Below are 16,865 nucleotides of genomic sequence, written 5' to 3' on the forward strand. Positions count from 1 at the left end.
CAGTGTTGCAATGCAGCTCAGGGAGAACTTCTGCCTGGTGTGTTTCCAAAGTAGCCGTCCTTGTTTTAGAACATACCAGCTGATTTCTGAGGAATAAAATTTCCCTTATGCACTATCTTGCAATTTTGAACACTAAATTTAATTTGCAACTGAACAAATTTTACTTGCAAATCTAGTATAGTCACTTTCTTAGTTTTCTTCTAGTTCCTCACAGGCTGCTCTTGGTTTTACTAAGCAATTTGGTATCACAAATTCCTGTGGGCTCACCAATTTTTCCAGCTCTTCCCAAGTATGAAGACAGCAAAGCTATTTCAGTAACAAAACTCATTTGTGCTTGCTATGATTAACATATTAACATGTGATTACTTTTCTCCATTTTTACAAAGCTGTGACTAACATGCAGTAATTCTTAATGGTAATGCTTTGAGAAAAGGACATTTGAAATTCTGAATTAATAGATCCCAATAACTCCCGGGCTTGTCTTAGCACTTCCATTAACCTAATGTAATATTAACCCTGACAATATTACAGTGCTTTATTTTGCAGTGCAGATGGCTAACAATGGATGAGTACACTTTTTTTCCCCTCTCCTTTTATTATCTCCCTCCTCCCGCCAAAATAGGTTCCAATTATTGTCAGGACAGGCTGCTATTTCTTAATACCTTAGTCTATGCATCTACCGAAGGCAAAAGGAAAAGCGAACACTGTGATTCCCTCTGTAACTGACCACCAGATGGATCAAGAGGAGACAAACCTCTCACTACGAAATCCTGCCCTCTCCTGGGAGGCAGATTCCAGACGAGACCCCCCGAGACAAGTGAACACATTTCAGGGCTCGCCCGCGGAGGCAGCCCCTGCTCCCCCTCCCAAGGCTGTCCCGGCGCTCGCCCCGCCGGCAGCTCCTCAGGAGAAGGGAGACATGGAGCTCCTGGAGCGGGTCCGACGAAGGGCTGCAAAGAGCATCTCTCTTAGGAGAAAAGGCTGAGGCAACTGGACCTGTTCAGCCTCAAGAAGAGACTGAGAGGGGACCTCATTAAATATCTGAATATCGGAAACGGGGGTGGCCAGACGATGAATCCAGGCTCTGCTCAGTGTTCCAAGCAACAGGACAAGAGGCAACGGACAGAAACAGAAGCACAGCAAGTTTTTCCTGAATATGAGCAAGAACTTCTTTCCTCTGCAGGTGACCGAGCACTGGAACAGATTATCCAGAGAGGGTGTGGAGTCTCCCTCACTGGAGATATTCAGGAGTCGTCTGGACACAATCTTCGGCCATGTGCTCTAAGACGACCCTGCTTAATGAGGGACGTTGGACCACACGACCCACTGTGGCCCTTCCAACCTGTCCCATATTGTGATTCCGTGTCTCGCCGCCGTCGCCACCGTCTTACCCGAAGCCCTGCAGTCAAACTCCCCTGCCCTCCCCTTCCTCCCGCCGGTCCCCGCGCCGCGGCCCCTCGGCCCTGCCGGGGCAGCTCTGGGCGGAGCGGGGCGGGCGCTGGCAGCGAGGGGCCGGCCCGGCGCGGAGGCGCGCGGCTCCGGCAGGCGGCGCTGTGTGGCCGCCGCCATCGCCGCTCCCGCAGCTCCGCGGCCGAGAGGGGCCGCGGCTTCCCGGGCGCGGGGAAGGGCCCTGGGCTGGGCCAAGGCGGCGGCGGGCGGCGGCGCGGGGTCACGGCGGCACCATGGGGAAGCGGGATAACCGTGTGGTGAGTCACGCGGCAGCCCGGCTGGGCTCCGCCACAGCCGCGGTACCTCCGGGCGGGCCCCGGCGCGGAGGCCGTGGGGAGCCGGGCGCTGCCTCGGCCCGGGCGGGCCCGTCCGGCGGCCGCCGCGCTCCGACCGCCGGGAGGGGCAGAAGGGGCCGCCGCGGGGGACAAGAGCGGCCCGGAGGCTGCCGGGGGCCGGCTGAGTACGCGGCGCCGGGACCGGGGTCCGGCCGCGCTAGGGTCCCCGCCGGCGGGCGACAAAGGCGGGCCGTGCCCTGCGCCTCGCCCCGCCCGGTCCGGGGCGCCCCGGGAGCGGCCGGAGACCCGTGTGGGTGGGTTGTTCCTCCCTCAGCACGTGCTCGAGGCTCCCTGGCAGAGCCTCTGATTGCCTTGTCAAATCCTGCAGCAGCGTGACTGACGCCTGCTTTGTGATCTGTCGAGGGAAGGTGATTAAGATGCTGGCCTGGTCCGTACAAAAATAAAATGTTCCCAATGGGAGGTGCGGCAGTCGCTGAAGTAGTTCTGATCCTAGCTAAGCCGCATTTCCTTAAACTTGGCGTCCAGCTATACCTGAGAGATCTGAAATTGAGCTTTACGCAGCACTCTGCTGCCTCGGGAGCCAGCGCTCAGCAGGCAAAAATGCACTTCTGCACTCCTGACTGCAGAGCCTGAGTTCATGCATAGCTGAAACACATTCATCCTTCCTCCTATTTTTCGTTCAATGTTTCTGTACCAGTTAGCCTTTCACCTTCTATTCATAACCACTCTGTATGACTAAACACAAATCATAATACTTTAATTTTTTTCTGTTTCTCTGTTTCTTTCTTGTGTATGCTATGAGTTCGTACTCAGATCCATTCACATCTTTGCAAACCTTGGTGGAATAGTATAATAATAGACATGAAGGACTCAGATATTGTATAGATAGATGGCAAAGTCCCTTTTTTTGCTTTGTTGACTAAGAAAGAGCTAACAGTGTATTAGACTTCAAGACTGGATCTATGATTGAAATGTCTTATAAGGTTTTCAGGTGTGTATTTATTTACTCCTAATTTTCTTTTAATGGGACAGCTGGGATATACCTACCAATGTCAGCAAATCTCTATGTTCCTATATAAGGTTTATTATGCCATCATGGCATAAAACATACAGACAAGTTATAATACAGGACCCTTTGCTCCTCATGTATGATCATAGAGATTTCTACTGTTATTCTCTGCCATGTCCCTTCTTAAATACACCATCGTTTTTGACTTTCTGGAGATGGAAAATAAACATGCTTTTTGCACATCTACAGGATACTTGCAAGGCAGCAATAGTACTGCTAGCCCAGAGAACCCTGCCTGACAGAAGGTGCCTTACACTTCTCATGAGCAAGGAAGCTATGCAGCAAATACCTTGGTTAATACCTGCTTGAGAAAACTACCAAAAGAAGAAAACGAATGTGCAGACAATCACTTTCTTTATTGAGGGTGCATATCCATACTCCTTCTGGCTAGTGACATGCATTTTGGCAAAGTAGTGTAAATACTTTACAGAAATGTTTATTGGTGAAGTAATTCTTCATAAACAAACCTGGTTGAAATTATAAGAACATGTCTTAAGACATAAATGTCCTAATCCTGGAATACAGAGCATTACATGGTCATTAAGTACTTGCTGTGGTACAGTTCAAGAAAGCCAATGAAGGGAGGATGCTTTCTAGCCAGTTATCCAGGGGCAGTTTGAGCAAGTAGAAAATCAGCATTTGATAGCTGTAGCCTCTTAGCCTCTTCTGCAGATAGAAAGTTTTGTTGGGAAGTAAGTGGTGAGGTGTTAATGACTTGTTAGCTCAGGTAGGAAAGTAGCTTTAGTGAGAGACCCTTTTTTTTTTTTTTTTAATGTTAACCAAAAGTCAATGTTCTCACTGGGGTAAACCAAGTTTCTAGTGGATCTAATGCCTGGAAATACTGAAAATTACCTTTCTTTAGTGAAAACAATGTTCGCATAGTGCTAACCTGCATTACTAAAGGAGCTCCTTTTCCACTTAAAGCTGAACTCGATTATTCATTTTTAGATTTGTCATGTGAATGCCTTTTTAAGTGTTGTAACTACTTGAGTGCATACATCCATCTGCTACTTGTTTCAATTGGCACACCTCCGTGTTTATTTGCCCATGTTAGTTAGCCTTTTTGTGTGAATAAAAACAACAAAGCAAAGCCCCAAGAAAGGGCAGCAAATGTCCCCTTAGAGTTGCAAAGTCAACTGGAGTCACAAAATGCTCAGCTTGAAGGAGTCCTTGGATTGCTTCAGAGTGGTCCAGCTGGTGAATCTGAGCTAAACTTGTGTGGGCAATGCTTCCTTCCAGCCAGATGCCTCATTCCACGCAGAGCCTGGAGTGCCTCTTCCAGGACCAGATGTATCCCCAAGAGCTGAAGGCCACCAGCCTCCTTGCAGTCCAGTCCAGAAACTAGCATTGCTGTGGTCACTGCTTCTGCAGTGGGAGCAACAGGAGGGGAGGCAGCAGCTGCTCCAACAGCTTTCACAAATGCTCACTTACTGTGCATGGTGGTTTCTGAATGCCTGATAAAAAGCAGTATTGGACATGTGAGAGCTACACAGATGGCCAAATCTTTGCTTTGGATCTACAAAACGTAATCTTTAAAAAATTGTCTCAGATTGGGAAACCAAAGCAAGTAATTTTTTTGGCTATTTGATCTTTTTCCTTGTCTCCAAAGTGAACAGTAAGAACAGTGTGTGTTATGTTTTGCAGAAGTAAAGTGTTGGGATGATATAGTGATAAAAATGAATGAGATAAGGGGATATATGTACCTCCTTTTCACATGAAAAAAATATTGCTGACATTAAAATAAATATGGAAGAGTTTTTCCATTGACTGGTGAGTTGGATGATGAATTCTAAATTTTAATTTAGTCTTTTATAACACCAAGAGGATGCATACGTTTGAAAGATGGAATACCTCATAACATTGGGTTTTTGTATGTTTGGGTTTTGTGAGGTTTTTCCTCCTTTAAACAGCCCTAAGTCACAGAATATTGATACATGTATAATTGTAGCAAAGTACCACTGCTTCCTTGTTTTGGTGCAAGAAATTTCGTGCAGAATTTAGTGACTCCTGTCAGCAATTTTGAACAGAACTTTAAAGGCATAGGATGAGTTGTCCCAGAGATGGAGAGCTGAAATATAATTACATTTTCTATATCCCAAGGAAGAATATTTCAGAAATCATGACACTAAAATCATTGCTTAAAGAAGGGAATTGTTGTAAGGAACATGGTCTTTTTGTGGATCAATTCCTTCTGCCACAGTATGACTGAGTCTTTCTGCCAGACTGAATAAACTTGGTTTAGCTAATATTTTATATTCTTAGAAACAAGTCAGAATTATTTTTCAGGGAGTGATAAAAAGTTTATGTGAAGAACAAACAAGATATTTTGGTATCACAGTGTAACTGATGAATTTGATATTTCTTTTTGCTGTTTCATATTCAAGGCTTATATGAATCCCATAGCTATGGCCAGGGCACGAGGTCCTGCCCCAAATTCAGGACCAACAATACAAGACTACTTGAACAGGCCAAGACCAACATGGTAAGTGGCAGTGCCTGTCTACCTTTTTGACCTCTTCAGTAAAAGATTTGATCCCTCTTACTAAAATGTCACCGGTGCCTACCTCGTTCCCAGAATATCCGGTAATAGATTTTGAAAGATTTCTTGTGCTGACCAAGGTACTCTTTTCTAAACATGTATTCAGTCTCCTCTTTTTAAAACAATAGAATATCATTTTGAAATATATATTTCTCATTTGTCTACATTGTTTTGCAACAGTTTCGCAGAAGAGGAAAATGTCATTTTACCTCTTGCTCAAATTATAATACCTAAACCTTGTAGATATATTTAATTTGTAAACAAAATAATCTCTAAAAGAACCATTTTGCTGGTATATTCTTAGAATTCAGTTTACCCAACCCAACAGAACCATCACTTTGAGATATTATCAACAACTTACTTTATGTTCAATCCCTTTGCCTGCCCTCATGAAACATTAGAGAACAATTTACCTAATTGCAAAGTTAGCTTTAGATCTTTTAGAGGGATTTAACAACCGTACTTAAGTTATTAGGGTTAGGTTACCATATGTGTAACATCTAAGATGCTTTCATTCTTCTCTTGGAAGTTCAACCAAGGCTAAACTTCAAAAAAAAAAAACCTACAGAAAAGTTAGACATTGAAGAAAATATTTTTAATTGAAAAAATGTGATCTACCATCTTTTTCATTCAGGGAAGAAGTGAAAGAGCAACTAGAAAAGAAAAAGAAAGGATCCAGGGCTTTGGCTGAGTTTGAAGAAAAGATGAATGAGGTTGGTAATGTCATTAGCTGTTAATACATGATTCTTTGTATCTAACATGCTACTTCTGTTATCATTTACAATATCAAGTAGCCATAATATTTCACTTCACTCGCGCTTTGAATGAGTAACTACTTTGTTTCATTTTTGTTGGAAGTTGAGTTTACAACTTTACCAGTGAAAAGCTACTTTCAGTTCAGAGAAAAAACTATATAAAACATTTTTTAGATTGCTGGTGAATAAAACCTGACCTTGTCACAAATGTAAATGTATTTATACAAATGCATGTGCTTATATCAATAAATTAAACAGTACATTTTTAGGTGTGATAAGCCAAAGTCTGTTGTGTTAATATTCACTTGTTTAAGGTCACAGAATCCAAGTACAGTGAAAAAAGCGCATTGCTGGAAACAGATGTCTTTGGCAAGGAATATACATGTAATATTATTATGGGAGAAGGCACAAAGAATGGCTTTCAGTCAGATAGGACTATGAAGCACTTGTTTTTCTCTCATCCTAAGCTGATTACAACATGTGCTGTTTTCCTGATATACATGCAGCTGTTCTGATGTTTGTGTTCTTTACCTACTGAAGATCAGCACAATATTACAAAGTTTCACATGTAACTCCTGTTGTATACAAGGGAGAAATTAGTATACAATGAATTTATTTTGCTTCTGTTCCTTCTTGGGTCCTGGTATCTTGAGATAAGCTTCAGAAATCTTCATCATAAATTTCTGGTTGAAGTAGATTATGCTCCTCCTCTGCTATTGGAAGGGCATGTACCCATAGTACTCTTGCTGTACCTTTTTGCCTAAGAAGTTGTACCACGATGTGGAGGGCTATGGGGTGCTGTTCTGACAGGATCAGTTGTTTTGCACTCTGAGTTTTAGCTTGGTGAGTTTGGTTTAGTATTCTATAATATTCCTTTCCTGATTTTATCTTTGTTTAATGTGAAATAAGTGAAATTGGCATGCATAGAAGCTATCAACCTTTCAGTTTGGTAGCTGGTTAGGAAGCAATGCAGGGAATCATGGCCATGAGTTATTCCTGAAGCACCTAAGAACAAATCTCTGAATGCCTGAAAAGATCACAAGTCTCTGAAGGAGGTGCTGTCTCCCCTGTTTTACTGACAGTTGTCAGACATTTCTGTTTAGAGCATAACACTAGCACAGTCTTTAAAATAATGAAGCACAGGCTGTTGTGAGAGACGCCTCAGAGAGCTCTGGGTACCTGGTATATCAAAGTACACAACCCACAGGTGCTGCCTTGGTCCATAGAAGCACATTACACACAGCACTGCTTCCTGGCTAATCTGCCATGTCCCTCAGCAGCTCTGTTCAGCTAATTCACAGTGTGCTGATGTGGGGATCTGTGTATCATCCTGCATTGCACAGGTTACTTGACTCCTGATATTTCTGTCCCCTCAGCACAACACGTGGATCATTGTTATTTTGCCAATACAGTACCAATACAGCTTCATTGTGAGGATCAGAATAATAAAGAAGGGAACACATGATGTGTCTGACAGTGCAGATTGAACCTAGCAGCCTCTGAGTTTCATGGGGGCAGGTTGGATATTTCAGAGCTCTTTAAGGGGACATTTTAGGTAGACCTAGAGACCAGGTGGGGAATTGAAAAGCAGGAATGAGAGGAGATTTTCATTCATTCATGTGGTGTGCTTGGCCTAATAAAATAAGAGTGTTTCTATGAAGATGCGTATAGTAATTTGATAAAATTATTGCTGACACCAACAAGGTCCAGAATACAGACTAGAGACACCCATTTGTTGAAGAAGAGCCAGGAGAAGTTGTCTTGAAGTTTTGTTTCAGGTGATTTTTAGAACTAAGTCAAAATCACAGTTTTTCTGGTAGGGTACCCTGGTTTTCTAAAGTGCTGTAGCAAGAGTGTGATGCAAAAGCAAAAATACCATAATTGATGACCTTCAAAATAAATGGCAATCTCTTAAAGCCAAATAACTTGAACACTAAATGTGTTAACATTAATACTGTATTTTGCTAAATAATAATCTTCTGAAAAATTAGGTGTATTACAGCTTTAGTTAACATTATATATTGTTTATTTTCTGTGGGTTTTGTTAAAATCATAATGTCAGGCAGAGGAGAGCTTAAAAAATAGTGCTCAGGAATGACCCTCCTGTTATTGTTTCTGTTTGGCTTTGTTTTCAGAATTGGAGGAAAGAACTGGAAAAACACAGGGAGAAATTACTGGGTGGAAATGAGAGCTCCTCCAAAAAAAAAGAGGTAAGTTGTTCTCAGTTGTATACATTCTGTGTTTGGAATTGGGATTTATCATCAATGCTGCCAACACAGAATTTCGTGAATACATTTTAAAAGCCAGCATCAAAGTTCATAAGCCTAAATGCCTAAATGCATGCCAAAAGAAAATGATGCTAAAGTAACATTTGTTTTGTTCTATTTTTAAGAAAAAGAAAAAGGAAAAGAAGAAATCTAATAGGGTGAGCAAAATTTTCAGTTTTCTGAGCTTTTTGCTTTGGGATTGTTCCTGTTTGTCATTTAAGTTCTCCTGGAAAGAGAAACTATAGCTGTAATTTTGATTTTAGATGATAAATTAACTTTTATTTAGAAAGGGTTTGCATATATTTGGTACAGGGAAAATTAAAGGGAGGAAAAGAGCATTAAATAGATATTATTAAAAGAAAAATGTTAGAAGTGGTTTAAAAGTTTATTTAAGAAAAATCTCTGTAAGACCAACTTCTCAGAAGTAAAATTGTATTGGTTATGCTTTGAAAATGAAGACATTTTAAAGGGAGTGTTTGAATAGGCTTTTGAATATTTGCCAGACAAAATGCTGCATCTCACAAGCTTCACTTTTTGTTGTATTTGGTCAAGTTGTCTTCATCTTCCTCTTCTTCATCAAGCTCTGATTCTTCCAGCAGTTCATCTGATTCAGAAGATGAGGTAAGAGCTAACCTACTGAAACCTATAATGTTTTGTTCATGAGGTTTATTTAATACAGATTTTGATAATATGTTCTAGAATATTTTGAGGGACTAGTTTGGATAAAAGCATTTAGTTTTTATGCATTTGGTATATATAATAAAGTCGTGAATTTTAGACATATGTATCCAGTCAATAGTTTCTGTATGAACACTACAGATTTTGGCATCCTGGCTTGTAAACTGGATCCATTTTAACACTGAACTGCTTTCCTAACAGAATCCCCTATCCAATCATGAAAATGCAAAAATACCATTTTTACTTTCTAGCAAAAATCTTTGTTACAGATAATCTGATTCTGCAGCATACATCTAAATAATAAATAGAATCTAGAGAACCTTTATTTTTCACCAGTTTGCATTTTTTCAATGCAGAAGAGTTATGAAGGTCCTCCACTAAAAGAATCAATTGTAGTGTACTTTATCCTCAGGAGAACATTATAACATGTAGGAATTTGATGTTTCCTTTTATTTACATTTAATGTAAATATTCAATTCTAGTGAGAATAAATTCAAGTTTGTGTTTTTCTTTCTTTTTCTACAATATTTATGGATAGGATAAAAAGCAAGGGAAGAAAAGAAGGAAGAAGAAGTATCGCTCCTCACGGAAATCTTCAGCAAGCACAACTTCAGAATCTGAGTCAGACAGCAAGGTAAATATGCAGATGTGTTGCTCTTGGCAAGTTTTCTTGGTTGGTCTTATAAAACCATAAAGATTTCTGACTTTAACATATTAATATGGATTTTCATCTTCCACATTTAAAGCCATGTATTCTCACAGGGCCTGAGCTGCACTTGTATCATCCACATGCAGTGTGGAATCTGCCTCCACTGGCCACATGTCTAGTGGAAGTAATTGGAAAATGAGCGTACTTTATTCCAGCAATTTGTAGTCATTTTTCTGAATCCAGACATATGCAGCTCTTTTGTCACTCAAATGTTTAGTTTTTATACTTCATTGACACTGAAAATGTCTTCTGAATGTGCAATTTAATTGAACACCATATCTGAAAATGCAGGTATTGCTGGATAGCAGTGGCCAGAACATTGCCTTTCTAAATATCTGAATAGTTTCCTGTTGGACAACTGAGCCTTTCCCAAATGCGTATTAAATTGAAGTTGTCTTTTTCCTTTTCTGAAGTATAGCAATGTAGATACATGGGCTTACTGAATGAACAAAAAAGTGAAGATATACAAGGCAGCTTGTTCTGTTAGCATTTTTCTGTCTTACAGTGTATAGTTACTGTACTTCTTGCTTAAATATTAATAATACAGTGAGTTTTTAAGATTCTCCGTGTAGACTTTATCACAGGCTTTCACTGGAATATCTAATTTGGTGGGATATAAATTGTAATGAATCACTGTTTGCAGACACCTATGAATTTGTGCTAATGGGAGGTTAAAAACTTCTGCTACATAAACGGACCCAGAGATACCCTTACTGCAAAAAACTCTGGGAAAATACCTGCTCAGCCTGGTCTGATCAGCAGAGATGGACATGGGTAAAGAAAAAAGATTCCCAACTGTTGCATGTTACATGTGGTTACAGCAGTGATAGCTGGTATCCTTCCCAGAGGCTAAGTGTCCCGCAAGGATGCTGTTACCTCATTCCATACAGACCTTTCCATGCTGCTGGATCAGGAGATTAGCAGCTGCATCAAAATTACAGCTTTTTATATTATTCTTGTCAACTTCAAGGTAGAAAGAACAATCTTGAAGGATTACCTTCAACAGACATAAAAAGACTATTGGCCAGACTGCTTTGGGGATTTCTTCCTTTTTAGTGAAATTATTTTGTTGTGATTTGTTTTCCTTTCTATTTAGGACAGCACAAAAAAGAAAAGGTCAAAGGAAGACTGTGAAAAAGAGAAGGTATTTTTATTCTTGAAATCCTTCGATCAGAACTGCATGTTGCATACACAATGGATATTTCTTTTTTAATATTGAATACCTCACTTTACATCTGTGGAAATTTTCTGTGCAAACCCACACAGTCATAAGGTATTCAGTGCACCCAGTTTGAAGTAGAAGTTTAGTTGGATTCAGCTCCTGGTTTAGTAATTATTGTAGTGAAAACCAATGGATCTGTTCTTGTTACAAAGGTAAATTAAAGATCAGCTGCATCCTTAGTGTTTTGGGGTTTACCTTTAGCTGTCACATTGAGCTAAAAATGCGTGTGATTATATTTTCAGTGGCACACCTGGTAGGTTATTGACTTATAGCTGTAAATTAAGAAATATAAACAGAGGATCTCTTTATCTAAATGTAGTCATAATTATAGATAGTATACTTATGACAGCTTTGAATAATTGCAGAGAAAAATATATTAGCTTAAGAAAAATGACCTTATTCTGCCATTTCTCTAAGCATGAAAATCCTCTCTCCTGCTCACCGCCACACCATTTTGTACACTCATCCATTATCTTTAATATAAACAATCTAATTGACTTCAATTTTAGTTATTCATACACTGTGGATAAACTAAAAATGCTTTCAGAGTCCACCCTAGTCTTTCTCTCCAGTTACCTTTCTTATCATGTTGGCCTCTCCTGGTCTGGTCAATAGTATTGACTCATGTACAAATTCTCCATTGCCTAAGGCAAATGTACTGATTTTCCCCCCCTTGCTCCTGCTTCTATTTTGCAGTGTCCATTTCCCATCTCATCCTTTTGAATGGCTTCTCTTTGAAGACCACATATCTACCATGGTCCCTTATTGTAGCACTACTTTCACACATCCTCTGAAAGCAAAGGGCACTTGAGAACTAGAGGTCTTTCTTCCCCTACCTGCAGATCCCCCATGTGTCAGATGGGCTGCATCCTGTGTACTTGGTCATGAGTTCTTTTCAGAAGTTTCTGGTCTTAGAAACTGAGTGAGAGAAAGTACCTCCAGTCTTAGGAGCACATTGCCTTGTCCAGAGCAAAGGAAGTGCAGGCAGCAGAAAAGTAGCTCATCAAAACAATCTCACACAGCATCAGAATTTTAAAAATCCTATATTTTAAATGCACTGAAATGAAATATGATGTGTTGAAAGTACAGCTGGCAGGGACAGCTTGTCCTGGTTCAACTCGAATACAGAGGGAGCTTTTTCTCTCATGAACAAAAGCAAGAGTCTGAAGCTAAAGTGTTTGTATGTATATATTGAGACATCTTCAGTTACTAGTTACTTAAAAGTGGCGAAATGTTTTATTTTAAAATACTTACTCCTCCATGTGTTATTATTTAAAATAAGAGACTGTTGTTATTCCTATTGCTTTTAGACAGTTGCTTGTATCTTGGTAACAAGAAAAAGGAATATACAGAAAATTATTATTTTCACTAAAAGTTGATTTTAACAGTTTGGTAGGGTAATTTGATTATGATGATGGAATTAGTTTAATGTCAATAATATTTTAAAATATTTCACAACTTAGAAGTGATACTTCAATCTTAAATTTTAAGCAGAAGTTTTATAAAATGTGAAAGGTCCAACTTTAGTCACAAATACATTTCTTTGTGTAGGAAGGTAAAAATCACCACAGGAAAAGGAAGAAAGCAGATCGTGGTGATGGACCTTTATCGTCAGAATCTGTATCTGAATCGGATCAGACAGAGGAGGTCAGTGTGAATCCTCAGTTTCAGATGTTACAGTGCTTGTAGCTTACTGATTCATGAGCAAATCAGTGAACTAGCTTAGATTTAATACATTGTTGAAACTGTTCTGCACTGCACAGTTATATTGAAGAATGCAGTGCACTCAAAGTTATTTGTATTTTTTCTTTTAAAATAAACTTTTAAGGATTGTTTAGTCTAGCTTCTATCACCTACAAGTAATTTTGAATTTATTTTCTTGAGCATCAGCTTTTTATGGATACTACATTTGGTTTAATTTTCTTTAGGTGCAAGCAAAAAAGAAGAAAAGCAATGAGGAAAAAGAGAAAACAGCAAGTATCCCTCTTACTCATACTGTAGTTTTAGGATGTAAATACTCTGTACTTGGCTAATTTCTAGTTTCACGGTTTTCACAGATACAAATGTTTCATAGCATTAGTTTACTGTTACGTCTAAATTAAGTTTCTCTATTTACTTGCTGAAGTCACTTTTTCAATTGTTGAATTAAAGAAGAATTCGTCACTCTTTTACCTATATGTGATTTGAGATTTTTACAACTTTAACACTTACTGTAGAATATATTTTATTCTGTATGGACTTCCTAGAACTACTAATACCTGTGTGGTATCAAGTAGGGGAGCAGTTTGCTACACAGACAGACATCAGGGCTGTTCCTTCATTAGTGTTGTGTAGAATTCCTTGCTAAGCCTTCTCTGCCACCATGGAAAGGGCCTTCGGACGAAATTGTTGCGACATCTATGCCATTATAAATTTTCCCAACCAGATAAAAAGCTGCCAGCAACCTGCTACTTCTCTCAATATTTTTGTTTTGTATCTGTTGGTGAAAGTGAGAGGAAGGTTCAGCAGTGATTTAGATGGAATCCAGATTTACGACATGTACCTGAGGTTCCTCAGTTAGGAGTATAGTGGGTTTGGGATCCTAAATGCCAACTTGAGATGTCTTTGTATCTCTCTCCCCTGTCAGCAGCAGTGTTCCTTATCAGGCATCTCAGTTATCCACATGAGGTAGGGCAAAGGGAAGGTCTACATTAGTCACCTAAAAATACACGCATAGGAGTATCAGTGATACTCAGTACACATTTTTCCATGGAACTTGCTTGTTTTTTCAGACTCATAGGAACCATTTACCATAACATTTCTAGTGATTGCTTATGGTCTTTTTCATAAAAGATTTTTATGTGTAAGGAGCATGTATAAAACAAAGCTTTAATACTGATTGTTTCATTTATGCAATGCCACATCTGAGAATTTCAGTTGAAATTCTGCTTTCAAAAAGACAAGATTGCATCTCTTAGCTTCTGTATTAGAGTGATCAGCGTACTAGCTTTAGGACTGAATCCAGTAGGGTCAATTTGAGTGTACTTATATTTACAGTTGAGATCATAATTGTTTTATTTTAAACAAGGTAGAAGTGATAATCTAGCCAAGTGCAGTTGAGGTATATAATTTTACACAGTGAATTTAAGTGCTTACTTTAAAATCTGTAAACATCCTAGTTATTCCCAAATCTGTCACTACTGGTCAACAATTCCTTATTACTTTCTCAGTAATCTATAATGCTCTGAAAATAATTTAAAATATTAGGAAATGTAATAGTGACAGTGATCAGAGGTGTAAAAAAGCCATAGCATGGTGGAGATAAATTTAAATTGAAGACTGCTCATAATAGTCCAAATTGTTGGGTAAAGTATTTCTTTTTGTGATTTCTCAATAGGCTTCTTTGGAAATCTCTTTTGAAATGTCTTTCAAAATACATCCTTTCTTGGTTCTCATTTTGCATTTGCAGAATGTAATTGATGGCAATTGTATTATACAATAACTTCTTTATTTTTTTTAGGATAAAACAAAAAAGAGAAAGAAGCACAAGAAACACGGTAAAAAGAAGAAAAAGAAGACTGCTGGTTCAAATTCAGATTCAGAATAATATTTAAAGACAACCGAAGACTATCAACAGAAGTGCAATGACTAAAGGAAACTTAAACTGTGAAATGACAGCAAACTTTACCAAACTGCATGAGTTTTCCTGTGTTTTAGAAATATTCCTAATCTTTCAGTAGCCAGCCAGATGCAGCTGTGCTGGGAAAGACCATTGTTATTGCCTGCTGCTTAATACATGAGGTACAACTTTAATAAGATTCCAGTAAGCAGGGTTAGATGTTTGAGACAATATGAGATGGTAAGCCAGCTGAGGTGTAAAATATTGGAAAATAAGAGTTAAACTTTTTAGATAGTAAAAATAGTCTTTTAAAGAATTAGTAAAAGTTTTTATTTGTAAATCAGGACAAATTAAATCCCAAGTTCATCCTGCAGGTTACTATTTTGCATAAACTACTACAAGCTGATGTCTGCTAATGGAAAATTAATGATAACATTTAAAAGGCTGCCTTTGTAGAAATGTGGATCATCTGCCCCATTACCATCTCCATGCTTATGAGAAAGGGAATGATTCCATTTTGGCTACCTGAATAGGGTGCCTTTGCCTTTGATTCTTGCAAATCTTTGCTACTTTTAATCCATGCATCTCTGCATTCCTGGGAAGCTAGAGCTATTGTCAGCAGACTTTTTTGAATGAGCAGTTTTGAGCTTCCAAGCATGTGCTTCTGCATTAAGCAAGAGCAATGACATTTTGCAGTATAACTGACATTCAAAACCTGAAGATTTTACCTCTGCTTTTTCAAAATAGCGATAGACCTTTGCTAGTAAATATGCGTATTTCATTTAATGTAATTTTGGTTTAATTGAAAACTTCTTGCAAACACTGGTAGCTTTCTTTGCATTATCTTTAGAATTGTTTTGCATGATTTGTACCATTTTTAAATTAACAACATGCAGGTAATCATTTGTTGTAACCAGTTCTATGAATTACATTCGACATGCAGATTTTCATGTATGTATTTAGTTATAGTTAAGTTCCTTGCTGTGTTTAAGTGCACACTTGCTGAAGTTATTTAGCATGTAAAAAGCGGGGTTTTGATACCTTAACAGCTTCATATTGAAGCTGATTTTACTCTGAGCAAGTTCAGTGGCAGATCTGTTATGTGATGTGTCTTGTTAGATAAAAAAACTACTGCCAGAATCTCATTAAAGATACTGTTTAAACAGTTTGTATTTATATTTTTGTACTTGAGGGCTACAGAATGTTGACCTAACTCATAAACCTGTTTTACTTTAGTTGCTTTAAATAACTGAAAAGAAGCTTTTTTTAAATTAAATGTGCCCACAAGAAAACATGAGCAACCATTTGATTTGAGTTTACATGAAATTCTTACTACATCTTCCATTGAAATACTGATTGCTGGGCCTTCTATTAGCCTTTAACAAATGCCCATCCATCCCAGGTAGTCAAATATAGATTGTATTTTTGATCTACCCCTTTTTTTCCATTGCACAGGTGCTAACTTAGAACTTACCTCTTGCATATGGATATTTCAAATGTTGTGTTGCCAAGAATTTCAGGACTTTGAAGACATTGATTATTAGTCTGAAAACCATAACTAAAATCTGTGGGAGAAAGGTGATTTCATATTGCCATTGTACAGAGAAATTGTCTTCAAGTTCTTGGGAGAATACAACCATTGAGTTGCAGCAATGTGCATCTAAACAATAGTAAAATTTTTATCAACTATTTTATACACTTGGGCTTGATGTTACCAATTCTAGACACTCTTGCCAGTGAGGTTAAAATAAAGGTGATATGCACTGAACAGAGGGGTTTGGTTTGGGGTTTGTGTTTAGTTTTGTTGGGGTTGTTTTCTTTTTAAGTTGTGGTGTTGCAGTTTTGGTAAAAGAACCTGTAATGAACCGTAGCATAAATGCTCTGTCCTGTGTGATACCTTATTTGACTTTTACACAACAACCTGCCACACAAAGAAATAAAAATGGAAATGAGACCCAGTCTTCCAAATACCTACGCTGGTATGTAATTTTAATTGTGTGACTGTAACTATCTGTTCTGCTCAGCTGTAAGGCTTGGAGTGCTGCTGTCATGCTTGGGAAGGGGTGTAGCCGTTTAAGGGGCTTATGGGCTTTGTCAGTTCCCAACAAAGCTGCTTTAGTACTGAAAGGGAACTGCTTCGGTTTGCTGTAGATTGACGAATACGTTGAGTCTGCTCCTGCATGCCTTTTCTCCTGAAGGAAAGGTGGAGGCTGGGCTCAGCCTTTCAGCTTTCTCATGTGCCCATGCCTAGGTCGTGAGACAGTGATGGGGGTTTGGGGTGGC

General features: G+C 39.0%; 1 protein-coding gene across 1 annotated transcript; it reads left to right on the forward strand.

Moving 5' to 3' along the window:
• Positions 1-1,549: 1,549 nt before the first annotated feature.
• FAM133B (family with sequence similarity 133 member B) lies at positions 1,550-16,556 on the forward strand. Its single transcript, XM_068211100.1, has 11 exons — positions 1,550-1,706; positions 5,199-5,296; positions 5,988-6,066; positions 8,244-8,318; positions 8,501-8,533; positions 8,928-8,996; positions 9,592-9,687; positions 10,859-10,906; positions 12,536-12,631; positions 12,913-12,957; positions 14,484-16,556. Exons 1-11 carry the CDS (start codon positions 1,683-1,685, stop codon positions 14,568-14,570), a joined length of 750 nt encoding a protein of 249 aa, XP_068067201.1. The 5' UTR covers positions 1,550-1,682; the 3' UTR covers positions 14,571-16,556.
• The last annotated feature ends 309 nt before the right edge of the window (positions 16,557-16,865 follow it).

Source organism: Anomalospiza imberbis, chromosome 1, assembly GCF_031753505.1.
Source record: "Anomalospiza imberbis isolate Cuckoo-Finch-1a 21T00152 chromosome 1, ASM3175350v1, whole genome shotgun sequence".
Taxonomy (NCBI): Eukaryota; Metazoa; Chordata; class Aves; order Passeriformes; family Viduidae; genus Anomalospiza; species Anomalospiza imberbis.

Excerpts from the sequence above, each read along its gene's own strand:
- FAM133B (XM_068211100.1), top strand. The coding sequence starts at position 1,683 with ATGGGGAAGCGGGATAACCGTGTG. Across the intron at positions 5,297-5,987 it reads AACAGGCCAAGACCAACATG|GGAAGAAGTGAAAGAGCAAC; the intron begins GTAAGTGGCAGT and ends TTTTTCATTCAG. Across the intron at positions 8,534-8,927 it reads AAAAGAAGAAATCTAATAGG|TTGTCTTCATCTTCCTCTTC; the intron begins GTGAGCAAAATT and ends TATTTGGTCAAG.